Genomic DNA, 20,621 nt, shown 5'->3' on the forward strand with positions numbered 1-20,621 from the left:
TATGTAATTCGGTTTTGAAATGGCAATATATTCACCTGGCATAAAATAAAAATGTTCAAAACAGTAGAGGTTTAAAAGTATAGGAAGAGTTTGCTTTCTCATACATGAGTTTATTTTTATATTGAGCCTACCAGTGACCCTGTGATGTATGGAAAATAGTATTATCCTTCCTTTTAGGTTGAGGAAGATGAAGCTCGGAAAGGTTAAGTGACTTGCCCAAGGTCACACAGCAGAGCTGGAAGTCAACAGGGCAGCGGGGCAGGAACCAGGTTACAATCAGGTGTAACTGATCATATCCCAAAAGACTACTTTCAAAACCACATTGTAAGGTTACAGCTGGACATGAATTTGGGGCGAACACTATTCAACTCACTACAGAGTTCTAGAGTCAACTTTCCTGGGATTGAATCGTGGCTCTAGGTCATTTCCTAGCTGGTATCTTTTGGGAAATTATAGGCCTAAACCCACTTGTCTTAAAAGGTAGATGATAATAGTACCTAGCTCATTAGGTTGCTGGGAAGATGAACCATAAGGCCCTTAGAACAGTGCCTGGCACTTGACCGTCAGTTCCAGGGATCCCTAAGGCAAACTTTTGGTAGGTGACAGTACCGCGTGGTCATCAGAGGCATTATGGACTCACAGCTACATGAAGCAAAGCCAGCTTCATGCAGTGGGTACCGATGTGTGAATCTTCACTGGGTTTCCAGTGAAGAAAGCATTGTCAGCCTGGAGTGCCTGGCTTGACAGAGGAAATTCTAGGCATGAGATGGTAACCCAAGCGGTGCTGTGTCCCACACGGCAGAGCCTGGCTCCTGGTGGTTACTGGGAAGCAGGGAGCAGCGTGGCATAATAGCTGGTGGCTCTGATGTGTAGCTGCTGGAGACAGGGGTGTCCTAAGGCCCACTCTCTAACGTGACAGGCATGCTTGTGAATGCAGCGAAGAAAACCGAGAGCTACGAGGTACACTTCTAGAACACCTGAGGTCAGAGGACAGTTGCTGTGCAGCCCAACCTGGGAAAGTCAGATGCAGACATGGAGGGCAGTCAGCATCCCAGAAGGTGCTTGAGAAGCGCCCCCACACAGCGCTTGGAAGCTCTCTAATGAGTTGCTCCGACAGCTCAGTAAAATAAAGGCACTTTGATAAGTGTATTGGTTGAATGTTAGGCACAATACTTGCCTTTTGCTGGAGGAATCGTGATCAGGGTAGACTTGAACACAAGAAAACAGTCAGCAGCTTTGCACAGGGATCCTAGATCTTGAGACTACATCTTTATGCAATTCTTCATACCATCGGGTGTGTCGGCTCCTCTGACCGCTGCACACAGCCCCTCAGGCTACTGATCATAATCAGCTCAGGCGTGCATGCCATATAAAGGATAGTTTCTCAGCAAACCCTCAACTTTTTATGGATTGGCACTGCGGCTGTTATGTATATGGTGTCTCTCTGTACACATTTGTCCACAAAAGATATAAACTGGTATTGGTGCTTGTATAGTACCCCACAGCTGACAAGATGCATTCCCACTTACCAACTTATCTGAAATCTTTGGATGGTAGCCATGAACTCAAACATTTTGTGTTATGAAGTGACTGCAAGAGCTCTAACTATGTTTGTATGCAAGAGAGGGGGGAGATTAACAGGGGGAGCATGATTGGGGGTGCGGTGGGGGTGGTGTGATGAATACCTCAGAGCGCAATCCCAGAGGCCTCCCCCTAACTCGCTGGGTGGTGCACTGAGAGCCAGGGAAAGGAACTAGGCCAAGTGAGTGTGTTTTCGGTGGGCGGATGGAGGGGGGCTCTACTGCCCCTCTCTCTGTACTGGGCACCGCTGTTGGGGGAGCTGGGTGCTCACAGGACTGTCCCATGGGGCTCTGAGCCAGAACCACTGCCCCTAACTCCTGGGACTTTGTCTTCAGTAGGAAGGGGTGCATCTACGTGGAGAGTACTGGGGCACATTAGAAGAAAACCTGCCCAGAACTTGGTAAATACCCAGAAGGCATCTGCTGCCTGAATGGTAGGAATGCACTTGCTCTGTTCTGTCTCTGCAGTACCCTGAGTCTTTGCCTATCCACCAGACTTCGAGTGGCTCTCCTTTGGGCCCGGGGTTATTTGTCCCTTTTCTGCTGCCCCGGGGACCACTGCTTTCACAGCGAGGTAAGTGGCAGTCCTGAAGAAACAGAAGGGAGCGCAGTTGGGGGCAGGGAGGCATAGGCATCCCTACTGCCTTTGTTTCCCTGGCACCACGTGCTCCTCTTAGGCTCTCAGATCCCACGGATGGGGAAGGTGTGCACTGGGAGCCTGGGTTTAGGCTGGACCTTGGTGCCTGTGAAGGGCCACCGTTGGGCAGGTTGCTAGGGCAATGGGGCCCTCTGAGTATCCCTCCTGTTTACACAAAGCCTAGNCGGGATCAGGTCTTGAGGCGAGGCTTCTGTTTCTGCCTCAGAGCAAACCGTGTGTTGGTCAGAATGAAGGATTTCGGGCATCAGCCCCTGTCGTTTGAGCTTTCTTAGCTTGGTACTTTGGAGAAGTTTGTGATGAGTCAGGGAGGTGTTTCCCTCTCCGAGTCCTTTCACTCCTGGCATGCCCTTGAGGGGGAGAAGGGAGACAGGGAGTCCTGAGTGAGAACGTTCCCTCACCTCAGAGCTGAAAAGCAGCTTGCCGCAGTGAAGGGAAGACACCCCAAGACACAGGTCTTCTGTTCTGCATGTTATACCTCAAATAGCTTTGTGCCTCAAATACTGACTGGGCATTGGTCTCCTCACTAAAGTGAGGGAATGGCCTAGGATCTACGGCTGTGTCGAAGGTTCCTACCAGCTGAATGGCTCTGTGTCTACTGGACTCTGCTTTCCCCCAGGCAGGGCTGTCTCTTGCTGCCTCAGAAAGGTTGGGAGCTCCTGGGTAAGATAAAGTGTGCCTTATTCTCTGACCTGTGCACCTGCTGGCATCTCTGGGAGCCCTGAGAGGGAGAAGGTGGGGCTCTGTCGCTTCCTGTTCACCAGACTCCTCACCACCAGCTCTATGCCAGTCATACCTTTATTTTTTTTTAAGTTTTACTTATTCAAGTAATCTCTCCACCCAATGTGGGGCCTGAACCCACGACCCCAGGATCTAGAGTCACATGCCCTTCTGACTGAGCCAGCCAGGCATCCTGTCAGTCACATCTTTAAAACATGCATGCACTCTTTACATATGGGCTAGTTTCTTGCTAGGATGTCCGAATGTTCTAGTTTGCCTAGGACAGTCCCAGCTTATCGCTGCTGTCCGGGCATAATAATCAATTGCCTTCTTTCTGTCTCAAAAGTGTTCTGATTTGGAAGCTCACTTACACACACCCATGGCCAGGGCATCTCTGTGGTGACCTCCCCTGGAAACTTCGTGACAGAGCAAGGAATTAAAATCTTTTCTGGGTGGGAAATCCTGCTCAAATGCACACACAGGACTAACAGACAATTAATTTGGTGGCCCCTGGGATTTCTGTGAAAACCTGCTTCCCCTCCTGAAGCAGCAGAGCCTCTTAGAAGGAACAGAGAGTAACCTCTGAACACCTGTCGATGAGCCAAAGAGTCACGAACTGGAGATTTTGAACATGTTATTTGACCAGATAATTTTCCTTATGTGACTTACTTCTTTTTTGGAGAACTTTTTTTTTCTGATCATAAAATACATAGTTATTGCACGAAACTTGGAAAATCGTGGAAAGCATATAAAGAGGTTCGACATCACCCATCCCCTCAGCACCCAGAGACAGCTCCTGCTAACCTTTGGGGTGTTTCTCTCCCCTGCATCATTGATGTGCACAATTGCGCATAGTGATTTCTCCTCAGTTAACTCTCAATTGTAGGTATTTTCCATCCTGAAAATTACTTTGCAGTTTCCCCCATTCTAGGCCCTTTAAAAGTGGAAATTCTTACTTGCTGTTTCACTATATCAAATTAATATCATCTTAATTACTGGTACCATTCAAGAGTTTCAAAGGCATCTCTCTGTTAGGACTTCTTAGGGACAGTGTTCAGGATGAACTTGGAGAATGTTCTCTGCATGTTAAAGAGAAGAAATAGACCAGAGGGCTGTGATTGCCTGCTCAGGCCTCATGCGAGGTCTGCTTGTTCACAGGGACCTTTTTGAGCATTTCCTATGCTGGAGACATCGGACAACAATGACCTTGTCCCTACTCCTTCTGGCAGAGTTAGTTCCTCCCCCGGGTGTGATTCACATTCGCTCATATTTGAGCTAGACTCCCTGGGATCAAATTCCGGCTCTGCCATTGACCTGTTGGTACATTACTTGAACCATTTTGCCTCCCCATCAGCAAACTGCTTATAATTAGATGATTTACCTCATAGGGTCGTTAGAGGATTCATGGAGTTAGCATGCAGAACCGCCTAGACCAGCGCCTGGCTCGGGCAAATGTTCAATAACTGTTGGCCATGGCTGTTGTTACCAGTGCTAAAGCAGAGGTTTGTGCAAATAATTCCAGTTTCTCTAGTGAGGCTGTGAAGTTTAGGGCAGTGAGTTTGCTGTTTACATCTCTTTATTCATTCGCATAGCCAATAGATGTTAGATTGAGCTCTGTGACACGATGACACTAGTCAATGAACACAGATGAATGCGGTCCATGCCCCGCACGAGCTCATAGTGGGGAGAGGGGCAGGTAAGGCACACTCATGAGTAATTATCACGCTATAGTGAATCATGGCTCAGACAGGGAGGGTCATGAAGGTCAAAGCTGGACCAGGCTGGGGAGGCTTCAGGGAAAAGATGGGCTGTAGCTTGGCCAGAAGGATGGGTAGAAAAAGCATGAATTTTGTTTCAAGTACACCTTCTGCCTTTGGAGAGATCAGCTGAGAAAACAATAAAGGGATAAGAGCTAAGGTGTGCCTGTCCCGGTTGCCAGAGGGACCAGACTCACACCTTCTTCAGAGATATCCCAGCCAAGGGTCCAGGGACAGCCTTGGGGTCAGGGTACACCCTAGGTCTCTTCTCCCATCTGTCAGATGGGATAGCATGAAAACCTGTCAACCACCATACTTGGAGTATGTCAGATTTTCTGGAGTCATCTTTAATTAAATTTTTATTTGTGTAGAGTTGACACCCAGTGTTACATTAGTTTCAGGCATACAACAGAGTGACACAGCTTCTCTATATGTTATGCTGTGCTCACCACAAGTGTAGCTACCATCCGTCACCGTACAATGCTATTACACTGTCATGGACGATACTCCTTCCTCTGTATCCTGGGCTATCTTTGAGTTTAGACAACTTCACAACCAGGGCTGGACTCTCATGCCAATGTGTGCACTGTGGGCCTGGACTATGGTTGATTTAGGTGGGGTCCCCAGGTGATGTAAGCAGGTGAGGGCAGTGGTTACCATGTGAGATGGAAGATACTTTTCCTTGGTTGATTAGTGTTTCTATATTGGCTTTCAAGACCGAGAAAGGAAGTATGATGACGTAGAAAGATTGCCAGTGCTGAAATGGAAATTGAGGTTAATTGGTCCAAGTGGCCTCATGAAGACCTAGAGAAGTAAAATGATTTACCCAAGTTTATACGGAAAGTTAGTGATGGAGTCTGAATTAGAAGCTGGAGTCCTTTCCACTGAGATGTACTGCCTCTCGGTACTGAAGCCTTTGTGTTCCTGATATTGCAAGACCCACCTTTGAAGACCGGGGCCCCATACACCTTGGTGATTCTGAAAACGGTGCTACATCAGTTTCCTCAAGGTCAGCTGGGTCTTGGACACGTCTGTGTTGAACTTGCTGACCTCAGCCGGAACTTCAGTGAGTTTGGAGGGCATAGAGTGTGTCGGGCCTCCAGGATATGTAAACACTGTCCATGAAAGAGTCCTCAGAATGCACCGCTGTGTATAACCAAGGTGACATATCTGAGAGCCCACCCTATCCTTACCCTCAAATCCTTTCAGACCAGCAGCATCAACATCACTTGGGAACTTTTTAAGAATACAGATTCTTGGGCCCCATCCTATTGCTACTGAATCAGAAACTGGCTCAGTAATCTGCATTTTTTTAAACGTTTATTTATTTTGAGAGAGACAGAGACAGCATGGGGGGGGGCGGGGAAGGGGCAGAGAGAGAGGATCCCTAGCAGACTCTGTGCTATCAGCGCAGAGCCCAATTCGGGGCTCGAATCCGTGAACCTGAAAGATCGTGACCTGAGCCGAAGCCAAAAGCTGGCCACATAACTGACTGAGCCACCCAGGTGCCCCTAGCGATCTGCATTTTTAACAAGCCCTCTGTGATTCTGGTGACCCCAAAGTTTGAGGACCTTTCTTTTAACTATCTCTCAGAGCTGGCAATAGCTTATGGCTTTGCAGACCCACTCCCCATCTTTTTTCTTCCAAGGGACCAGTCCACACTCCAACTTGCCATTTGGGCAAACATTGCAAGGTAGAATGGAGAGGAATGGAAACCCAGTGACCTCGTGGCAGGAAACACTGTTTGCCTTGGCAGGTTTGCCTGGACTTGGAGCCAAGATTCAATCAATCCTAATGATTGACTGCATTTAAGCAATTCTCCTATTCTCCTCTGCCTCCTGCTTGGGGATGGGGAGGAGGGCTATGGGGCTTACTGGGAAGGAGAAAGGCCAAAGCCCCTCTTTGTCCCACTTTGAGGCCCTTGTCCCTGCCGCCACGGCCGCCAGTGCACACGTCTTCCCAAATAAAACCACACCAGGCAGCTCTTTGCTCTCAAAGTGGGGTTTTCATTTGCACCATTAGCTTAAATCAGTGGGGATTTAATGCAATCCATGAAATCAAGCAATTAGGCAGCGGGATTCCGGATGGCTGACACGGATGCTGGTGTGCTGCGTGTGTGTTTCTGTGCGGGTGCTGGGGAGGGTCCGTAAAGCTGCAGACTTCTCTCCTACCTGACGCCTCCACCCCCAACCTCCCCAAGACATTTGGGGTCCAAAAACCAGGACAAGTTCAAGTAAGTCATTTGCCCCAAATAAGTCACTCAGGAGCATTTTCTACATTTGTTGTTTTCTTGTAAATGAGAGAAAAAGAAAGCTGCTTTCAATCGTTGTGTTTGGTAGTGTATGTCCTGCAGTTAGAAAATGCATGTAAGTGTTCAGCGTGTAACGGTTTGTGGCCAGGGGACAGAGTCTGAGTTGTTGTGACCAAGTGCAAGCCTCTTTCTTTGTTAAATGAATTAATGATGCCAAACACCGGCTCCCGCTGGGAACAGGGAAGTCTGTTAAGCCTCCATTGCAGGGTCTTTGTTAGTAGGACTCATTGAGCCAGCTTGCCTCCATGCCCAGACCCTCTGCTGCATGTTGGAAAGAGGCTGTGCTTTCTCACAGCCAATCCCTTACCCAGCGCCGTTACCAAATCTCATCTGCATTGTTGGATTTGGGGATAGCACTTGCTGCCTCGGGGTCGCCCACCCGAGAGATTTGTGAAAATGGGGCCAGGAAGTAGAAATCAGGTCTTCTCTGTCATTAGTGCTTAGTGAGGTCTTGCTGTCTGAGTGGTCTTTTCCATTTGGAGGAGCGGTGTAAGCCAAGCCCATGGGGCTGCTGCATGGGTTGCCCATCTGTGGGCCCTCCTGATCCAAGGGGCTGGTAACAGGTCAGTTTGTAAAGAGTTTTCTAGTCTTACCCCCTGCTCCTCAAATCATCTGTTTGGGATCTTCAGGCTTCTCCACAGGAGAAAGTAACTGAGGACAAAAAGCAAGTTACTAAGGAGTCAGGGTGTGTGATCTCTTACCTGTCCTGGGATGATTTGTCATTGCTCAACTGCCCCCAGAATCTGCCAGGACCCTGTGCACCCCCTTTGCTTTCTTGCTCCCTGCTTGGAGGAACTATGGAATACAGCAGAGAGCTCTAGATGGAGAGGCAGGGAGCAGAGCTCTTATTCAAACAAAGCCCTTGAGAAGCCCTAACTAATGCCAAGCTGCTTCGGTTGAATGGAGAATAGAAGATCTAGAAATGTAATATTTGCGTTTCTTTAAGATCTCACATTTTTGGGATTGATTTAGAGTTTCTATACATTTAAGTTCTTTGTTGGACTATAAGCTTTTTTAAAGCTTAAGTTTTTTTGAGTCAAAACAAATGCAATTTAAAAGTCATAGTGTTGAAAGGTCTCTAACAAAACCTCTGCCTGATGCTTTCCCACCACTAATTCTCACAACCCAGAGGGAGTATTTTCCCACTAATTTAACTACTTCTTGTGATATTTAGCAAAATGGGGTCAGTAAATAAGTTTTCATTTTCATTTTCATTTTTAGTTATTCCTGATTTTCTGTTATTGAAGACAACGACTTATGTGTCTTACTATTGTTTCTTAATTTTAATTGTATTTTTCAGACATCCTTTCTGAACCTTAATTTTTAGACATTGGTTTTTGATTTTGAATTATTAAAGACAGAGATTTATCCAGCTTGTAGCTCCACTTCTCCCCATTTTTTGATAAAATTATATCACACTTTTGGTTAAATTAATAATGATTAATTTATTACAATAAATAAATATGATTCACAGCTGAGCCATGTACTGTTCTGTATTTGTATTTCCTTTCTTGTGTACCTTTTTATTTTCCTTTGAGATAGCAATGGTCTCATTTTATTTTTCCAGTTCTTAATGTTTACAGCATGGACTCAGCCCTGAACTTTTCTGCAGGTAATCTGCCTGAGCCCTCTTCCCTCCTGTTTCAGTGTGGACTGACTGAGCTTCAGGCCTGCCACACGATCGTTCTGGAAAAATCATTTTAAGCCTTCCATCGCTTTTATCAGATGTTAGATCTTTGGTTTCCTGAATCTCGTGACTTGTTCTGCACTTTTGTAAAACACGTCATGGAGTACGTTCCTAAGAAAAGATCTATGGAAGACAACTCTGTTCTACCGATTGAACCTCTGAAGACGTCTTTATTTTGCACGCATACACTGATTGATAGCTTGGCTCAGTGTTGAATTGGGGACTTCTAAAGGCATTGATCTGTTATCCTCTGGCTTCTAGTGCTGCTGTTGATAAATCCAATGCCATTCTGATTGCCAGATCCTTTGTATTCGATGTATAATCTCTTTTTCTCTAGAGGACTGTAAACCTTCTCTTCATGTTGGTGTTTCTAAATGTCACGATTTGTTTGTTGCGCTGGGTAACTGTTAATCTGAGAACTCATGTTTATTTCTGGAAATTTTTGTGTATGATTTTTTTGGTGTTCCTCCCATCCTTTTTCTTGTTCTCTCTTGTTCTGTGTCGTCTTCCTGTCTCCTATTTCCCAACTCTTTGTCATTTTGTTTGGCTTCCCTGGAAACTGTTTTCAATGTGTCTTAAAGCATTTGTATAGTGCTGTTAACATTTTAAATTATCAAATACTCTTTTTGTTCTCTGAATGTTTCTTTAAAAATTTTTAACGTTTATTTAGTTTTGGGAGACAGAGAGAGACAGAACATGCGTTGGGGAGGGGCAGAGAGAAGGAGACACAGAATCCAAAGCAGGCTCCAGGCTCTGTGCCCGACGCAGGGCTCAAACTCATGAACCATGAGATCATGACCTGAGCCAAAGTTGGACGCCCAACTGACTGAGCCACCCAGGCGCCCTTCTGAATGTTTCTTCTAAAAGGTTTCCATTCTGGTTTTGTGAATACAATGTCTTATCTAATATTATCTTTGTAGAAGGGTTTCTTATGTCCCCTACATGGTCTCTGTTATCTCTGAATTCTTTTTGCTTGTTTAGTTTGTATGTTTTGGTCTCTGCTGTTCACACTTAGAGGCTTTGCTTAAATCCTTGCTGATACTTGGCCAGCCATTTGGAGAATGAAGCACTATATTCGACACTCTGTGTGTGCATGCATGACCTGTGCTTTGTTGGGTCTTGTTTGAGAGTTTTGATGGTAAGGGTGCTGTAGGTCTTTTCTTTAGGGCTACTAGTTTCTTTACATAGAAGCCCTTCACTCCTCTCTGGGGGATATAAATGCAGGGTTCTAAGACCTGAGGACTCACTATGTATTGCGCAGACTTTCACTTAACCCTTTGGACTCAGTGTAGCACCTTACCACCCTGCCCTCTTTGTGTCTGGTGTGCCTAAGCCCAGAACCTTCTTGGTCACCCTTCCTATTAGCATCAGGCTCTTGGCTGTCGTTGGAGTTGGTGAAGGGCTGTTACCAGATTTATGGCCCAAGAATAATGGATCTGAATGTCCTTCTACAGACAACTAATCCTTATATTTAATACGACCTCTGAGGTCAGAAATACCCAGTGGCCCCAGTTCGTGAGTGTTTCTGGGTCCTGCAATGTGGATTGGCTTGTTTCTTATGGGTACCCCTATCTGTAAGTGCTAAGTTTCAGCTTTTCCTCTCCCTGTCAAGCCAGGTTTCACCATCCATTTGCTTTCCATTATACTGCATGCTGATATGTTCTTGTTTTCTTGCATGTGTTTATAACTTTTTTTTTAAACTTTAATTTTAAACTGACTTCAGAATGGAATGGAAATGATTGTGTGTGTTCAATCTAATATGTTTGGCTAGAAGTAGCCAGTGGTAACTCTTCACAAACATTCCAGAAGCGTGATGGTTGCCAGTATGGCATACCTTTTCTTTTCACTTCCCAGTGGTTTTTGGCTCTCTGGAATTCATGCCCAACCCTTCGGATCAGGATCCGGGCCTTCCACAGGCCATCAGTGACCCCAAGTCACCAAGTTGAGCTATCTCACCTCACACTCATGCTTAAACTGCAGCATTTGGGAGGGAGGGCATTTCCTCTATTTGAAACGCCCTCCCCTGGCCCTTCTGAAACACTTGGCTGCCTGGTTTTCCATCTGCACCTCTGATCATTTTCACAATAACACGTCCTCTCTCCTCAGTGATGGTGCTCCCCGAGGGTCCACATTTTCTCTTTTCCCTTCACTGTAATCAGCTGACTCACAGATTTGATTCCTAACTCAGCCCTTTCCCAGCTTTTGTATCAAATCCTTCTTGAGGTCCGGCAGCTATTCCACGTTATTGGCTGTATGAATGACTGGCTCTCAGCCAAGGCTTGCCATACATCCCAGCACCCTGTTGAGGGAATTGGACGAATGGCGGCACCATTAGCATTAGAGGGCCAGGACGGAGAGATGGTTTTGAAGAGGGTGTGGGTTTGAAATGGGTGTAGAGTTTCCTGTTCTCCTTTTAGCCTCAGAAATATGGCCAAGCTTCATGGGGAGGCTACCAAGGAAGTATCATTTTGGAGCAACAAATATGGTTCCAGGTGACTAAAAGTGGGATGAATTTTTAAGGGTCTACCTGAATATAAGGGGTTATTTCTTTTAACATTGACCAGAAAGACCCAGACAAACCCTAATGGCATCCTTACCTGGGGTTTTCTACGTTTCTGGGTCTCTGAATTCTTGCTGGCAGTGACCAGCAAGGTGAGGGGTAGGAGTAATATTCTACTTTCAGAAGATGTAAAGTTGTTGCTAAAAACCACTAAAGTGTTTTGTTTTGTTTGTAAGTTTTGTTTTAGTTCGGGGCCCAAGTGTTACAAGTAGCTGAGGTCAAGGGCCGGAAGTAGTTATAACATTTCCCCCCCCCCCCCCGGGGTGGGAAGGGCACACAATGAAGAAGACCATGTATGGGGTGGGGGATGCTAGGGTTGAGGTTGCTGGGCCCCCAGCATTGCCCAGCACGGGCTCTCTGGATACCAAGCCACTAGGTAGCACTGTATGCTTTACAGATGGAGAACTGAGATTCAGAGAAACCAGATTTTGTGGTCACACTGAACCCAGGACCCAGTACTCTGTCCAGTGCCCCAGCTGCTTCCTCCTGGGGCTTCTCCTCCCTGCCCACACCATCATTTGCCTTGCAAACTGTGAACACAGTCTATGGGTGAATCTCTGGGGCCCAGGCACTGTCTATGTGGTGCAGGCCGGGTAGGGGAAGAGGAAGTGGTGATCGGTTCCAGGCTGCTCCTGGGCCAGCACCCACCCCTGTCCCAGAAGCCCCTGGATGTGGTATGGTTGGGGGCTGTGCGTATATCCACAAGGCACGGAGAAATCAACCTCGGCCGGCTAATCGCCTATCCAAACATTGTTGGTAATCTGCATCCCTAAAATAAACCCTTAAAAGATGGAAAGATGTTAGTAATTTCTGGCCATATGTGCCTCCTCCTTCCTTACTCTCCCCACCTCAAAAAAGAAACTGAGCCAAATGGCAAGAAATAAAGAGTCTAATGCATAACACATTTCCATCATTTGATTTCCCCTCTCCCCTTGCTGTCCCCCACCTATGTAAACTAAATTCCTTTACACGGTCATGGCAAAGGAACATTAATTTTTGATTTGAGTTGTGATTAAAAGCAACACAATCAAAAGAGTGAAATAGTTTCCACTGAAGCAATATCATTTTAAACCCAGTCATGGTATAGTAGGAAAGAGTGTGGTCTTTGGGGTTAAGTGTGGGTTTTAATTCTGATTCTATCTCTCTTACATACTGTGGCTTCATGCTGTCATTACTTGACCTGAGTCCTTCTCCTTGATTGTAATAAATAATAATGATGCCTTCTTAGCAGGAGTGCTGTGAGCATGAAATAACGCGCCATGCATAGAGCAGCCTATGTGGAGTGTGGCACTCAAAGAAATGATGGCTCACTTCTCTGCAGAAAAGAGGGTGCCCACATTGTCAGCTGGGGCATGCACTCATCTCTCCTGGTGACACAATCCATTGCTTCTACAACAATGCTTGGTTGCCAGCCTTAGGTTTTGGGAAGTAGCTTGGGATTCATCCAATATCGTGGGGCCGCTTTATTTAGAGGGTCTCGTGAAAGGAGCAGAATTGTTCTTACTGTGTTACCCTCCTGCACTGTTCTTTTCTTTGATACGTGGTTTCTCCCAGTTCTGTTTTCTCTGTTTTGCAGAGAGGAGGCTGGGATGGAAACTTGACTTTCCCTAGGCCTGGGCAGCGAATCTCCTCCTGCCGGCCCCTTCTTCAACCCCACTGAGAACTTTCTTCATTTAGCGAGCCACAGGCCAGAACAGTTGAAGTCTTTTCCCAAGTGAACCACCAGGCACGGAGTTTGTGAGCCAACAAGGGACACTAACCCAAGTGTAGGCCTGTGTAGGCATGTCGGGGGTGAAGCCCTGGACAGGTAGTTTCTGTGCTTTCTGTTCGCCACACTCCTGCCTTCTGGTCCCTATGCACTCTGTCCACCGTGGGGGTGGGAATTAAGCATAATCAGAAGCACTGGGCAGTGGCTGGTTTGGGTCAGGGAGAGCTTAAAGAAAGGAACTCATTGCGAGGCTGTGCTCAACTCACTTCCATGTGTGCTGGGAAGCCTGGACCAGCCTGAAAGGTCAAGGTTAATCCTCAGCAAGAGCCTTCTGCTGCTTAGTGCCCAGTTCCTGAACCTTCTGCCGCCCTTGGGAGTGAGGCATTTCTTAAGGGATACCAGGCCGGGGTATTATATGAGATTAAGTAGGCTGCAAAATCTGGAACTCTTTTTGTAAGGAAAAGAAAGCAATGGGAGCGTGTTTAATTTACTGACTTTGACACATTCATTAAAGGTTTGTTCCTAGGATTTTCCCCTCTCCTTCTTATTCTTAGGTTAGCCAAGGGTATGTTGTCTAATCAGCTAAATACTAAATAATAAAGCCTTTGCCAGAGCAGTCTCTTTCAACCAGGAGAAACTCTTCTACCATTTCGTAAATGAAGTCATTTTGAAATGTGGATAAAACCAGGAAGTGAGTCTGAGCTCCTCCCATTTTCTTGATCCATTTAGCTGGTCCTCTAAATATGGGGTTCATTATGAAGAATTTTGCAGCCATAGAGTCTGCATGGACTGCATGGTGATTAAAAGTGCACATTTAAGACATGGGTTTAAACTGAGCATTAGAGACTTTGGCCAAGTTAACTTAACCCCCTACACCACAGTTTTCTCATCTATTAAATGGGGGAAAATAATTATACCTTCCTCATGGAGTTGTTAGATTTAATTGAGGAAATTCATGGAAAATACTCAGCGCACTTCCTGGCATGCCATATGCTCTCATAATTGTTAACTATTGCTATTCTGTTCAGATTCAAGCCTTTCCTCATGAAGCATGGGTGGGAATTTTGAGTTACCAAAAAGAGGGGTCTTGCTAATTTTGAAGTTAGAAGAGTGCAGGGGATGTGCAAATTATCTGGTGACTAGCATCTAGAAAATGATTTTCATCTCCTTTAGAAATACTTGGGCTGGCCAGCCTGAGGGGGGAGTTGAGTGTCACAGTGACGCCATATTTTTACTGCATTTACATCGTTACAGAATGCCTCCACGTGTATTTAATTATCTTCACCAAGAGACCTTGTGTAGCCATCACTAATTTTCCTGTCCATACATTTACATTAAAATCATGTTAACTGAGGGTCTGCAGAGACAAAAAAAAAAAAAAAAAAGAGAAGCCAGACTCAGTGGATGGGCTCTTTCCCTTCCTGCAGATAGCCATGCTGAGGAATGGAAGCCCATGTCCTGTATTAGACTCAAGGAGATCATCTCTCGGATCTATCTGTCAAGACTTCACCAGGACTTGCTCTAATCTGTCAAGAGCTCAAAGCAGAGTTTGAATGTGTGTGGGTCTACCCAGTGGAAGAAAACATTAGTGGCACCCGTTAGTGGTTGCCTTGTGGTTGACAGAACATTAGCAGTACCTGCTGTCAAAACTCCCCAGAGGCACAGTGGTACGGACTGTGATTTCTCCGATGCAGAAGTTGGACACTGATTTTCGATGCACTCAAGCATGACCATTTGATGTGCTGTTTAATTTCTCCATTGCCACGTGTGCACAGATAGATTTTGTCAGTCTTGTTTACAGGACCCAACTTTCGAGGAATTTTAGGTCCCTTGGATGTTAAAGAATTAAACCAATGCCTTTCTCTTTAAAAAAAAAAAAAAAGTTGGGGTAAAATTTTTTTGAATCCTGAGGTCTATAGCATTAGATTATATGGATTATATTCAATTATATGATCCCCTTCTTCTCTTAAAGCATTGTAGGATATTTGGAGTCATTGAATTTTAAAAAAGAGAAACATGGTTTGGCTCTGAAAATTTATTTGAGAATCTCATGGTGTCCCAGGGCAACTATTAAGTTACCATTAGACACCACAAAACTAGCGGGCAGAACATGAAGATTAACTGAGATCTTGGTGCTTATCTACAAACCACCTCTTTCTTTGACTTGCCGGTTGTGTTGCATTTCATCTCCCCCTTGAGCCATAGCTTGGGTTATTGTTTCAGATGGAAAGCTGTGTTCTAAAATGCTTTTTCTCCCTCCTTCTCTCCTCTTCCCCCACCTTGCCTGCACCATCTGTAGCTCTGAGGATGAAAATAAAAGAAGTGAAAAAAGAAAATGGCGACAAAAAGATTGTCCCCAAGAAGAAGAAGCCTCTGAAGCTGGGCCCCATCAAGAAGAAGGAACTGAAGAAGCTTGTCCTATACCTGAAGAATGGGGCTGACTGCCCCTGTCACCAGCTGGACAACCTGAGCCACCATTTTCTCATCATGGGCCGGAAGGTGAAGAGCCAGTACTTGCTGACGGCAATCCACAAGTGGGACAAGAAAAACAAGGAATTCAAAAACTTCATGAAGAAAATGAAAAATCACGAATGCCCCACTTTTCAGTCGGTCTTTAAGTGATTCTCCCTGGGTGGGTAGGGGAGGGAGCCACGGGCTGGGGTGAGGGGCGGGGCTGAGCATACAACCCTGGAGCCTGGAGGTCTGTGCTCACTGCTCCTCTGGTTGGTAGAGGACATTGTAATCCAGCTGGCTTTGCTCTGGCAGCTTCCCCACTCCATCCCCTCCATAGCCACGCTCCAGACCCCAATACCGCCAGTATTTAAAGCCGCATGCGCAGGTAAGGAAAACCATTTAGATTAGGAAGTCTTTTAGGATCTACCGTGTGGAACAGCACATCACTGAGGAAAAGTAGGTGTAAACCATTTCAACCAGGCACAGTTACTAAAAAAAGAAAATTTTGCCAGTAACAAAGAAACCAACCAACCAGCCAACCAAGAAAACCCAAAACCAAAAAGCAAAGAGACTGGGCAAAAAGTGAGAGAAAGCAGCAGAAAAACTAAGTTCTGCAACTTCGTGTTGTCACAAATGGCTTGTGGATCTATCAGCTCATCTATGCCTTTGATGTGTCACTTTCAGTTCCAGAAACTTCTGTCTCTGTCTACCTTACCCAGAAACAAACACACACCACATTTACAACTGAAGATCAAATCCAGAAAGTTAAGAGCAGGGAAGAAAAGCACCAGGACAGCATGTAATAGTGAAAACACAGGGAGGCCGTGTCTGCCCTGCCTCTCCACGTGATTGGCTTTTGATCTGAATCAGCTAGTCTCAGATGCCATGTAAGTGGCAGTGAACATCAGCCTCAGTGCATGATCTAGCCTCCAGACATGCGGAGGGCGGCACGTGCCTGCCTTTGTGTGAGGAAGAGGAAACACCAAACCCACGGCATGAGAGAGACCATGATTTTCAGCCTGAGAAGGCAATGGTTAGTGGTTTTCGAAAAACATAATGAGAAAACAAAGAAAAAAAAAATCAGGAACAGCCCAGCAAATTGCCAGTCAGTGTGAACTGTAATTGGGTGAAGAGCTTAGTGTTCAATTTCATCTGCTTGCTCATTTCACTTTTGTGTCTGGTTTTGTTTGTTTGTTTGTTTGTTTGTTTTTTGTTTTTTAGAGCACAACGACAAAAACCCTATTTACTTTTCAATGTTTTATAAAAGAAGTCAACATTAACATTTGAAAGGGGTGCTGGGCTGAGTGAGGGTCTTTTGATGCATTTGAGGCTACTTTCTAGCAGAGCAGCTCTCTCATGGGGCTTTTGGGTTGGGAGGTGGATTTGCCTGAAAGCAAACCACAAGGTCCTCTTTCCTGAGGGGTTCTGGGTTGCCCCGGCCCCAACCCAGTGCCTGTCAGAACCCACAGTGCTTCCCGTGCTTTTCTTTCCTGTGAAGAAGTGGATTCCTTTAAACTTGACTGTCTATAGATCAAAGAAATTCAGAACAGCCAGACTGCCTGTCCTCCTTACACTTATAACAATTTTTTAAAAAATTTCTGCAAGGGAGAGTTAGGTCAAAAATGTCGCCATCCAAGGAGAGAGTTTCAAAGACACCACACATCTCTTCAGGTTTCCCTGACTGCCCGAAGATGTTTCTTAAACCCCTTGTGTTTAATAAGTGATGTACATAAGCTCATTCACAGAAGCAACTTTACTCCTCCTGGTGAGTATATAAAAAGTCATTCTAAGCAATTAATGTGAATTTGTTCCTCAAGCCTGATTCTTAATTCTCTGTAACACCTGAAGGTGGTGAGCTAGTGGTTGTCCTTCTGGGCGAATGTTTATACCCAATCCAGAAGCTGCAGGGGGCCTGGGACGTGTCACCCCCATGGCCCTGGATTGACACAGAAACAGTGGAAGATTCTGTTAACTTCTGAAGGCTCCTGTCTTGAAAATAAGCATGCCAACTTCATTACCTACCTGAGGGTGATCCTGATATAATTAACCTCTCACCATTAGTGATCCTATTATTTTAACACTTTTGTTTTTTGGTTCTCTCTGACCTTTAATCATAAAGTGTTGGGGATCTTAAGTGATTTGCCTGTAAGTTTGGATGATTTTTAAAAAATGTGTATATACATTAGTTAATTAGAAATGTTCTACTTTACTATTGTTAACTGAAATTCAGTACAATTTCATGAGTGCATGGTTCTGGGCCTTAGTTTTGGTTGATTAACTCAAGAGTTCAGTGCTTATATGTATCTGCTCCTTTTGACAAAGAGCATCATGCAGCAGGCGTCTGTCCAAAGCTGGGCCTCGGCAAGGGTTTTGTGTGGGGCGTTAGCTGTTACCACAGAAAGACTGGAAGATTAGGCGGCCATGCTGTGCAGCTCTCTACATGCGAATCCTCAGACGGGAAGTGACATTTTCGGGACGAGTTCAAAATAAATTGGAAATGTGAACTGCAGCTGAACGTTTTACCCCAACCATACGGTCCCAGGACTTTTGAGTTTGACTGTGGATTTGAGATACACACTCTCTTTGTCTACAACTCACCAGCAATTTGAGGATGCAAAGGGAGGCTATGAGCCCAAAGCAGCATTTTTATCACAAACCCTGTTTTTCTCAACAAAGGGTAGAACAGAACCAATGTGTAGACTATTGGCTTGGTCATCGGTTTCCAGAAGAGGAGGTCTGTATGTAATTTGTAATTATTGCTAGGTCAAAGGTCCTATTTGTAAAGGTGAGAAGTAATCGTGCTGGGTAGGATCCTGTGACGTCATTGGCAGAGCTCAGCTCAGTCTTTGAAGATTACTAGTTCTCTCAGAAGATGGAAAGTGAGATGAGAGCACCCCCCCCCAAACACTTTACCTTTAGAATATCCCCTGTGACACTTGGCTCATTGTCCCGATGCATTAGCACCGAGGTCTCCTGGAGGCAGAATCCATTCAGAGTTCTAGTTTTCACTTGGATGTGTGCATTACAGACCCCCGTGCCCAAAGCTAGAATGTGTATTTCTCATCAGACTCCAAGTAACTCATTGCTCTGTTGCAAATTCACAGCTGTCTTCGAAGCGCACCTTGGGTAACTCCCACGGAATAACGTAGTGGCCCTTCTGATCTGTCACCAGCGGATACGTAGGGCACAGATGAAACTCCCGTTTCCCCTAGTCCCCTCACATAGAGTCTAAGTCTCTTACAAAAGCTTTGAATACTGTGAAAATGTTTTACATTCCATTTCATTTGTGTTGTTGTTTTAACTGCATTTTACCAGATGTTTTGATGTTATCACTTATGTTAATAGTAATTCCCGTATGTGTTCATTTTACTTTCATGCTTTTTCCTGCCATGTATCAATATTCACTTGACTAAAATCACTCAATTAATCAATGATAATGTGAGTTGTGTCTTTCCCCCTCACCAATCCCAGTGATAGACCACTCAACCCTCTTCCACCGTGCATACAGTGGAACCTGCTTGAGTTTCTTTAGCAATGTTTTCTGGCCTTGGTTTTACAGCTTTCAAATGATAACTGGGCGTGGGTGGGCTGGAGGCACACCTGGCAGGCACTGCCTGCTATGCTCACCCCCATCCCACATTGACCATCTGCTCCCGTGAATAACTTCCAGAAGCGTTTCGTATGTGTTTCAGAGCAGAGCAAAGGTTAAATACTTGTTCTACAAACACTGTGTTTTTCAATTCTGCCCTTCTTTTCCATGTTTTTGGTTTCAGATGCCTTTTCCCTTCAGCCAATTCTGTGTTAAAATTACCAACTAAAAGTTGAAAACTCTCTGGGATCTGGAGTCTTGGACCCACATAAGATCTTTAAGGAAACCACGTCCAACTGTTTAATATATAGATGGAGAAGCTGATAGGGGAGATGGCTGGGGTTCACAAGGAGTTTGGGGTTCCCAGGTCAACGGTGTTGCTGGAACCAGAACCCAGGGCTCCTAAGAGCTAGACGCGTGGGAACAATGTCTGAGTTACTGCCGAGGTTCTCTTTGGACCCCGAGTGTGGCACTTGCTGAGCCCAAGCTGTTTCATATTAAGTTATATGCTTGTTGCCCAAGGGATTCCTCAGTGTGACTTTTAATTCCATAAGCAATTAGGGTGACAACTTCATTTGATGTCATTCCCTGATTAACAGGGCACTCCCCAACTTCAGACAACTGGCAATTTTACCCAGAAGTGAGTAACTACTCCCAGGTCACCCAAAACCATACCTAAGCACAGAGACACCATTTCTCAGGCATGGTAGGAGGATTTAGGAAAATCCCATTAAAGTGCTCTAGTATCTAAAGATCTTCCCATATGAACGTACATGACTAGAACTAGTGATATGCTAATCAGGTCAAGGCCAATATCGGCATTTTTCTTTTTGGCATTTTTCCCTTTTATTCCCCGTGGTTAATGGAAAGGAAAGTCTCTTTTAGGTTGGGTAGGATGTCTTTGTGACCCTGCTGAAGCGCCATCACTGCAACCCATAATTTCCCACTGCTGTTTTGAATTTTTTTTTTAACAAATCAGCAAAAATATGATGAAGTATGTACAAAGGCATCTTGGCTTCTGCTGCTGGAGTCACCCTGTACGGTGGGGTACCCAAGAGTCGGGACTGCTTGAGCCTTGTGCCCTAGACATGCTACTAACACCGAGATTGGCAGCCTTAACCTCAGCTCTATGGCATCCACATCTCTTCAGGGAATTGTACAGGTGCTCTTCTACTCAGGGGCAGAAAGAGATGAAGGGCCACAATATTATATCTAGGTTAGGTTGCTCTTATTTCTTTTTTTAAAGTTATTTATTTATTTAGAGAGCACAAGCAGGTCAGTGGCAGAAAGAGAAGGAGAGAGAGAATCCCAGGCAGGCTCTGTGCTGACAGTGGGGCTCAAACTCACGAACCATGAGATCATGATCTGAGCCAAAACCAAGAGTCAGATGCTTAACTGACTGAGCCACTGAGACACCCAGGTCACTCTTAACTCCTAAGGTGATCTCTCCACAGTGGGGTCCAGAAGTATTAGCAATTCACTTTTGCTCCTGAGGAAGAGAAACCTGTACCAATCCTCTAATAGTAATAAAAAGAAATGGAATCACTCTGAAATTTTAGCACGGATCCCTAGAACTATCTAAGAGATGCAGGTATGGGTT

At 45.3% G+C, this 20,621-nt stretch overlaps 1 protein-coding gene across 1 annotated transcript in view; it reads left to right on the plus strand.

Moving 5' to 3' along the window:
• SFRP1 (secreted frizzled related protein 1) overlaps nt 1-18,869 on the plus strand; it is a 56,692-nt gene extending 37,823 nt beyond the window's left edge. Inside the window, exon 5 of the mRNA XM_077773124.1 lies at nt 15,278-18,869. Within this exon, the coding sequence (XP_077629250.1) occupies nt 15,278-15,600 (323 nt within the window). The 3' untranslated portion in view covers nt 15,601-18,869. The remainder of the gene's footprint in view (nt 1-15,277) is intronic.
• Nucleotides 18,870-20,621: the final 1,752 nt, after the last annotated feature.

Source organism: Crocuta crocuta, unplaced genomic scaffold (genome assembly GCF_008692635.1).
Source record: "Crocuta crocuta isolate KB4526 unplaced genomic scaffold, BGI_CrCroc_1.0 scaffold177, whole genome shotgun sequence".
Classification (NCBI taxonomy): domain Eukaryota; kingdom Metazoa; phylum Chordata; class Mammalia; order Carnivora; family Hyaenidae; genus Crocuta; species Crocuta crocuta.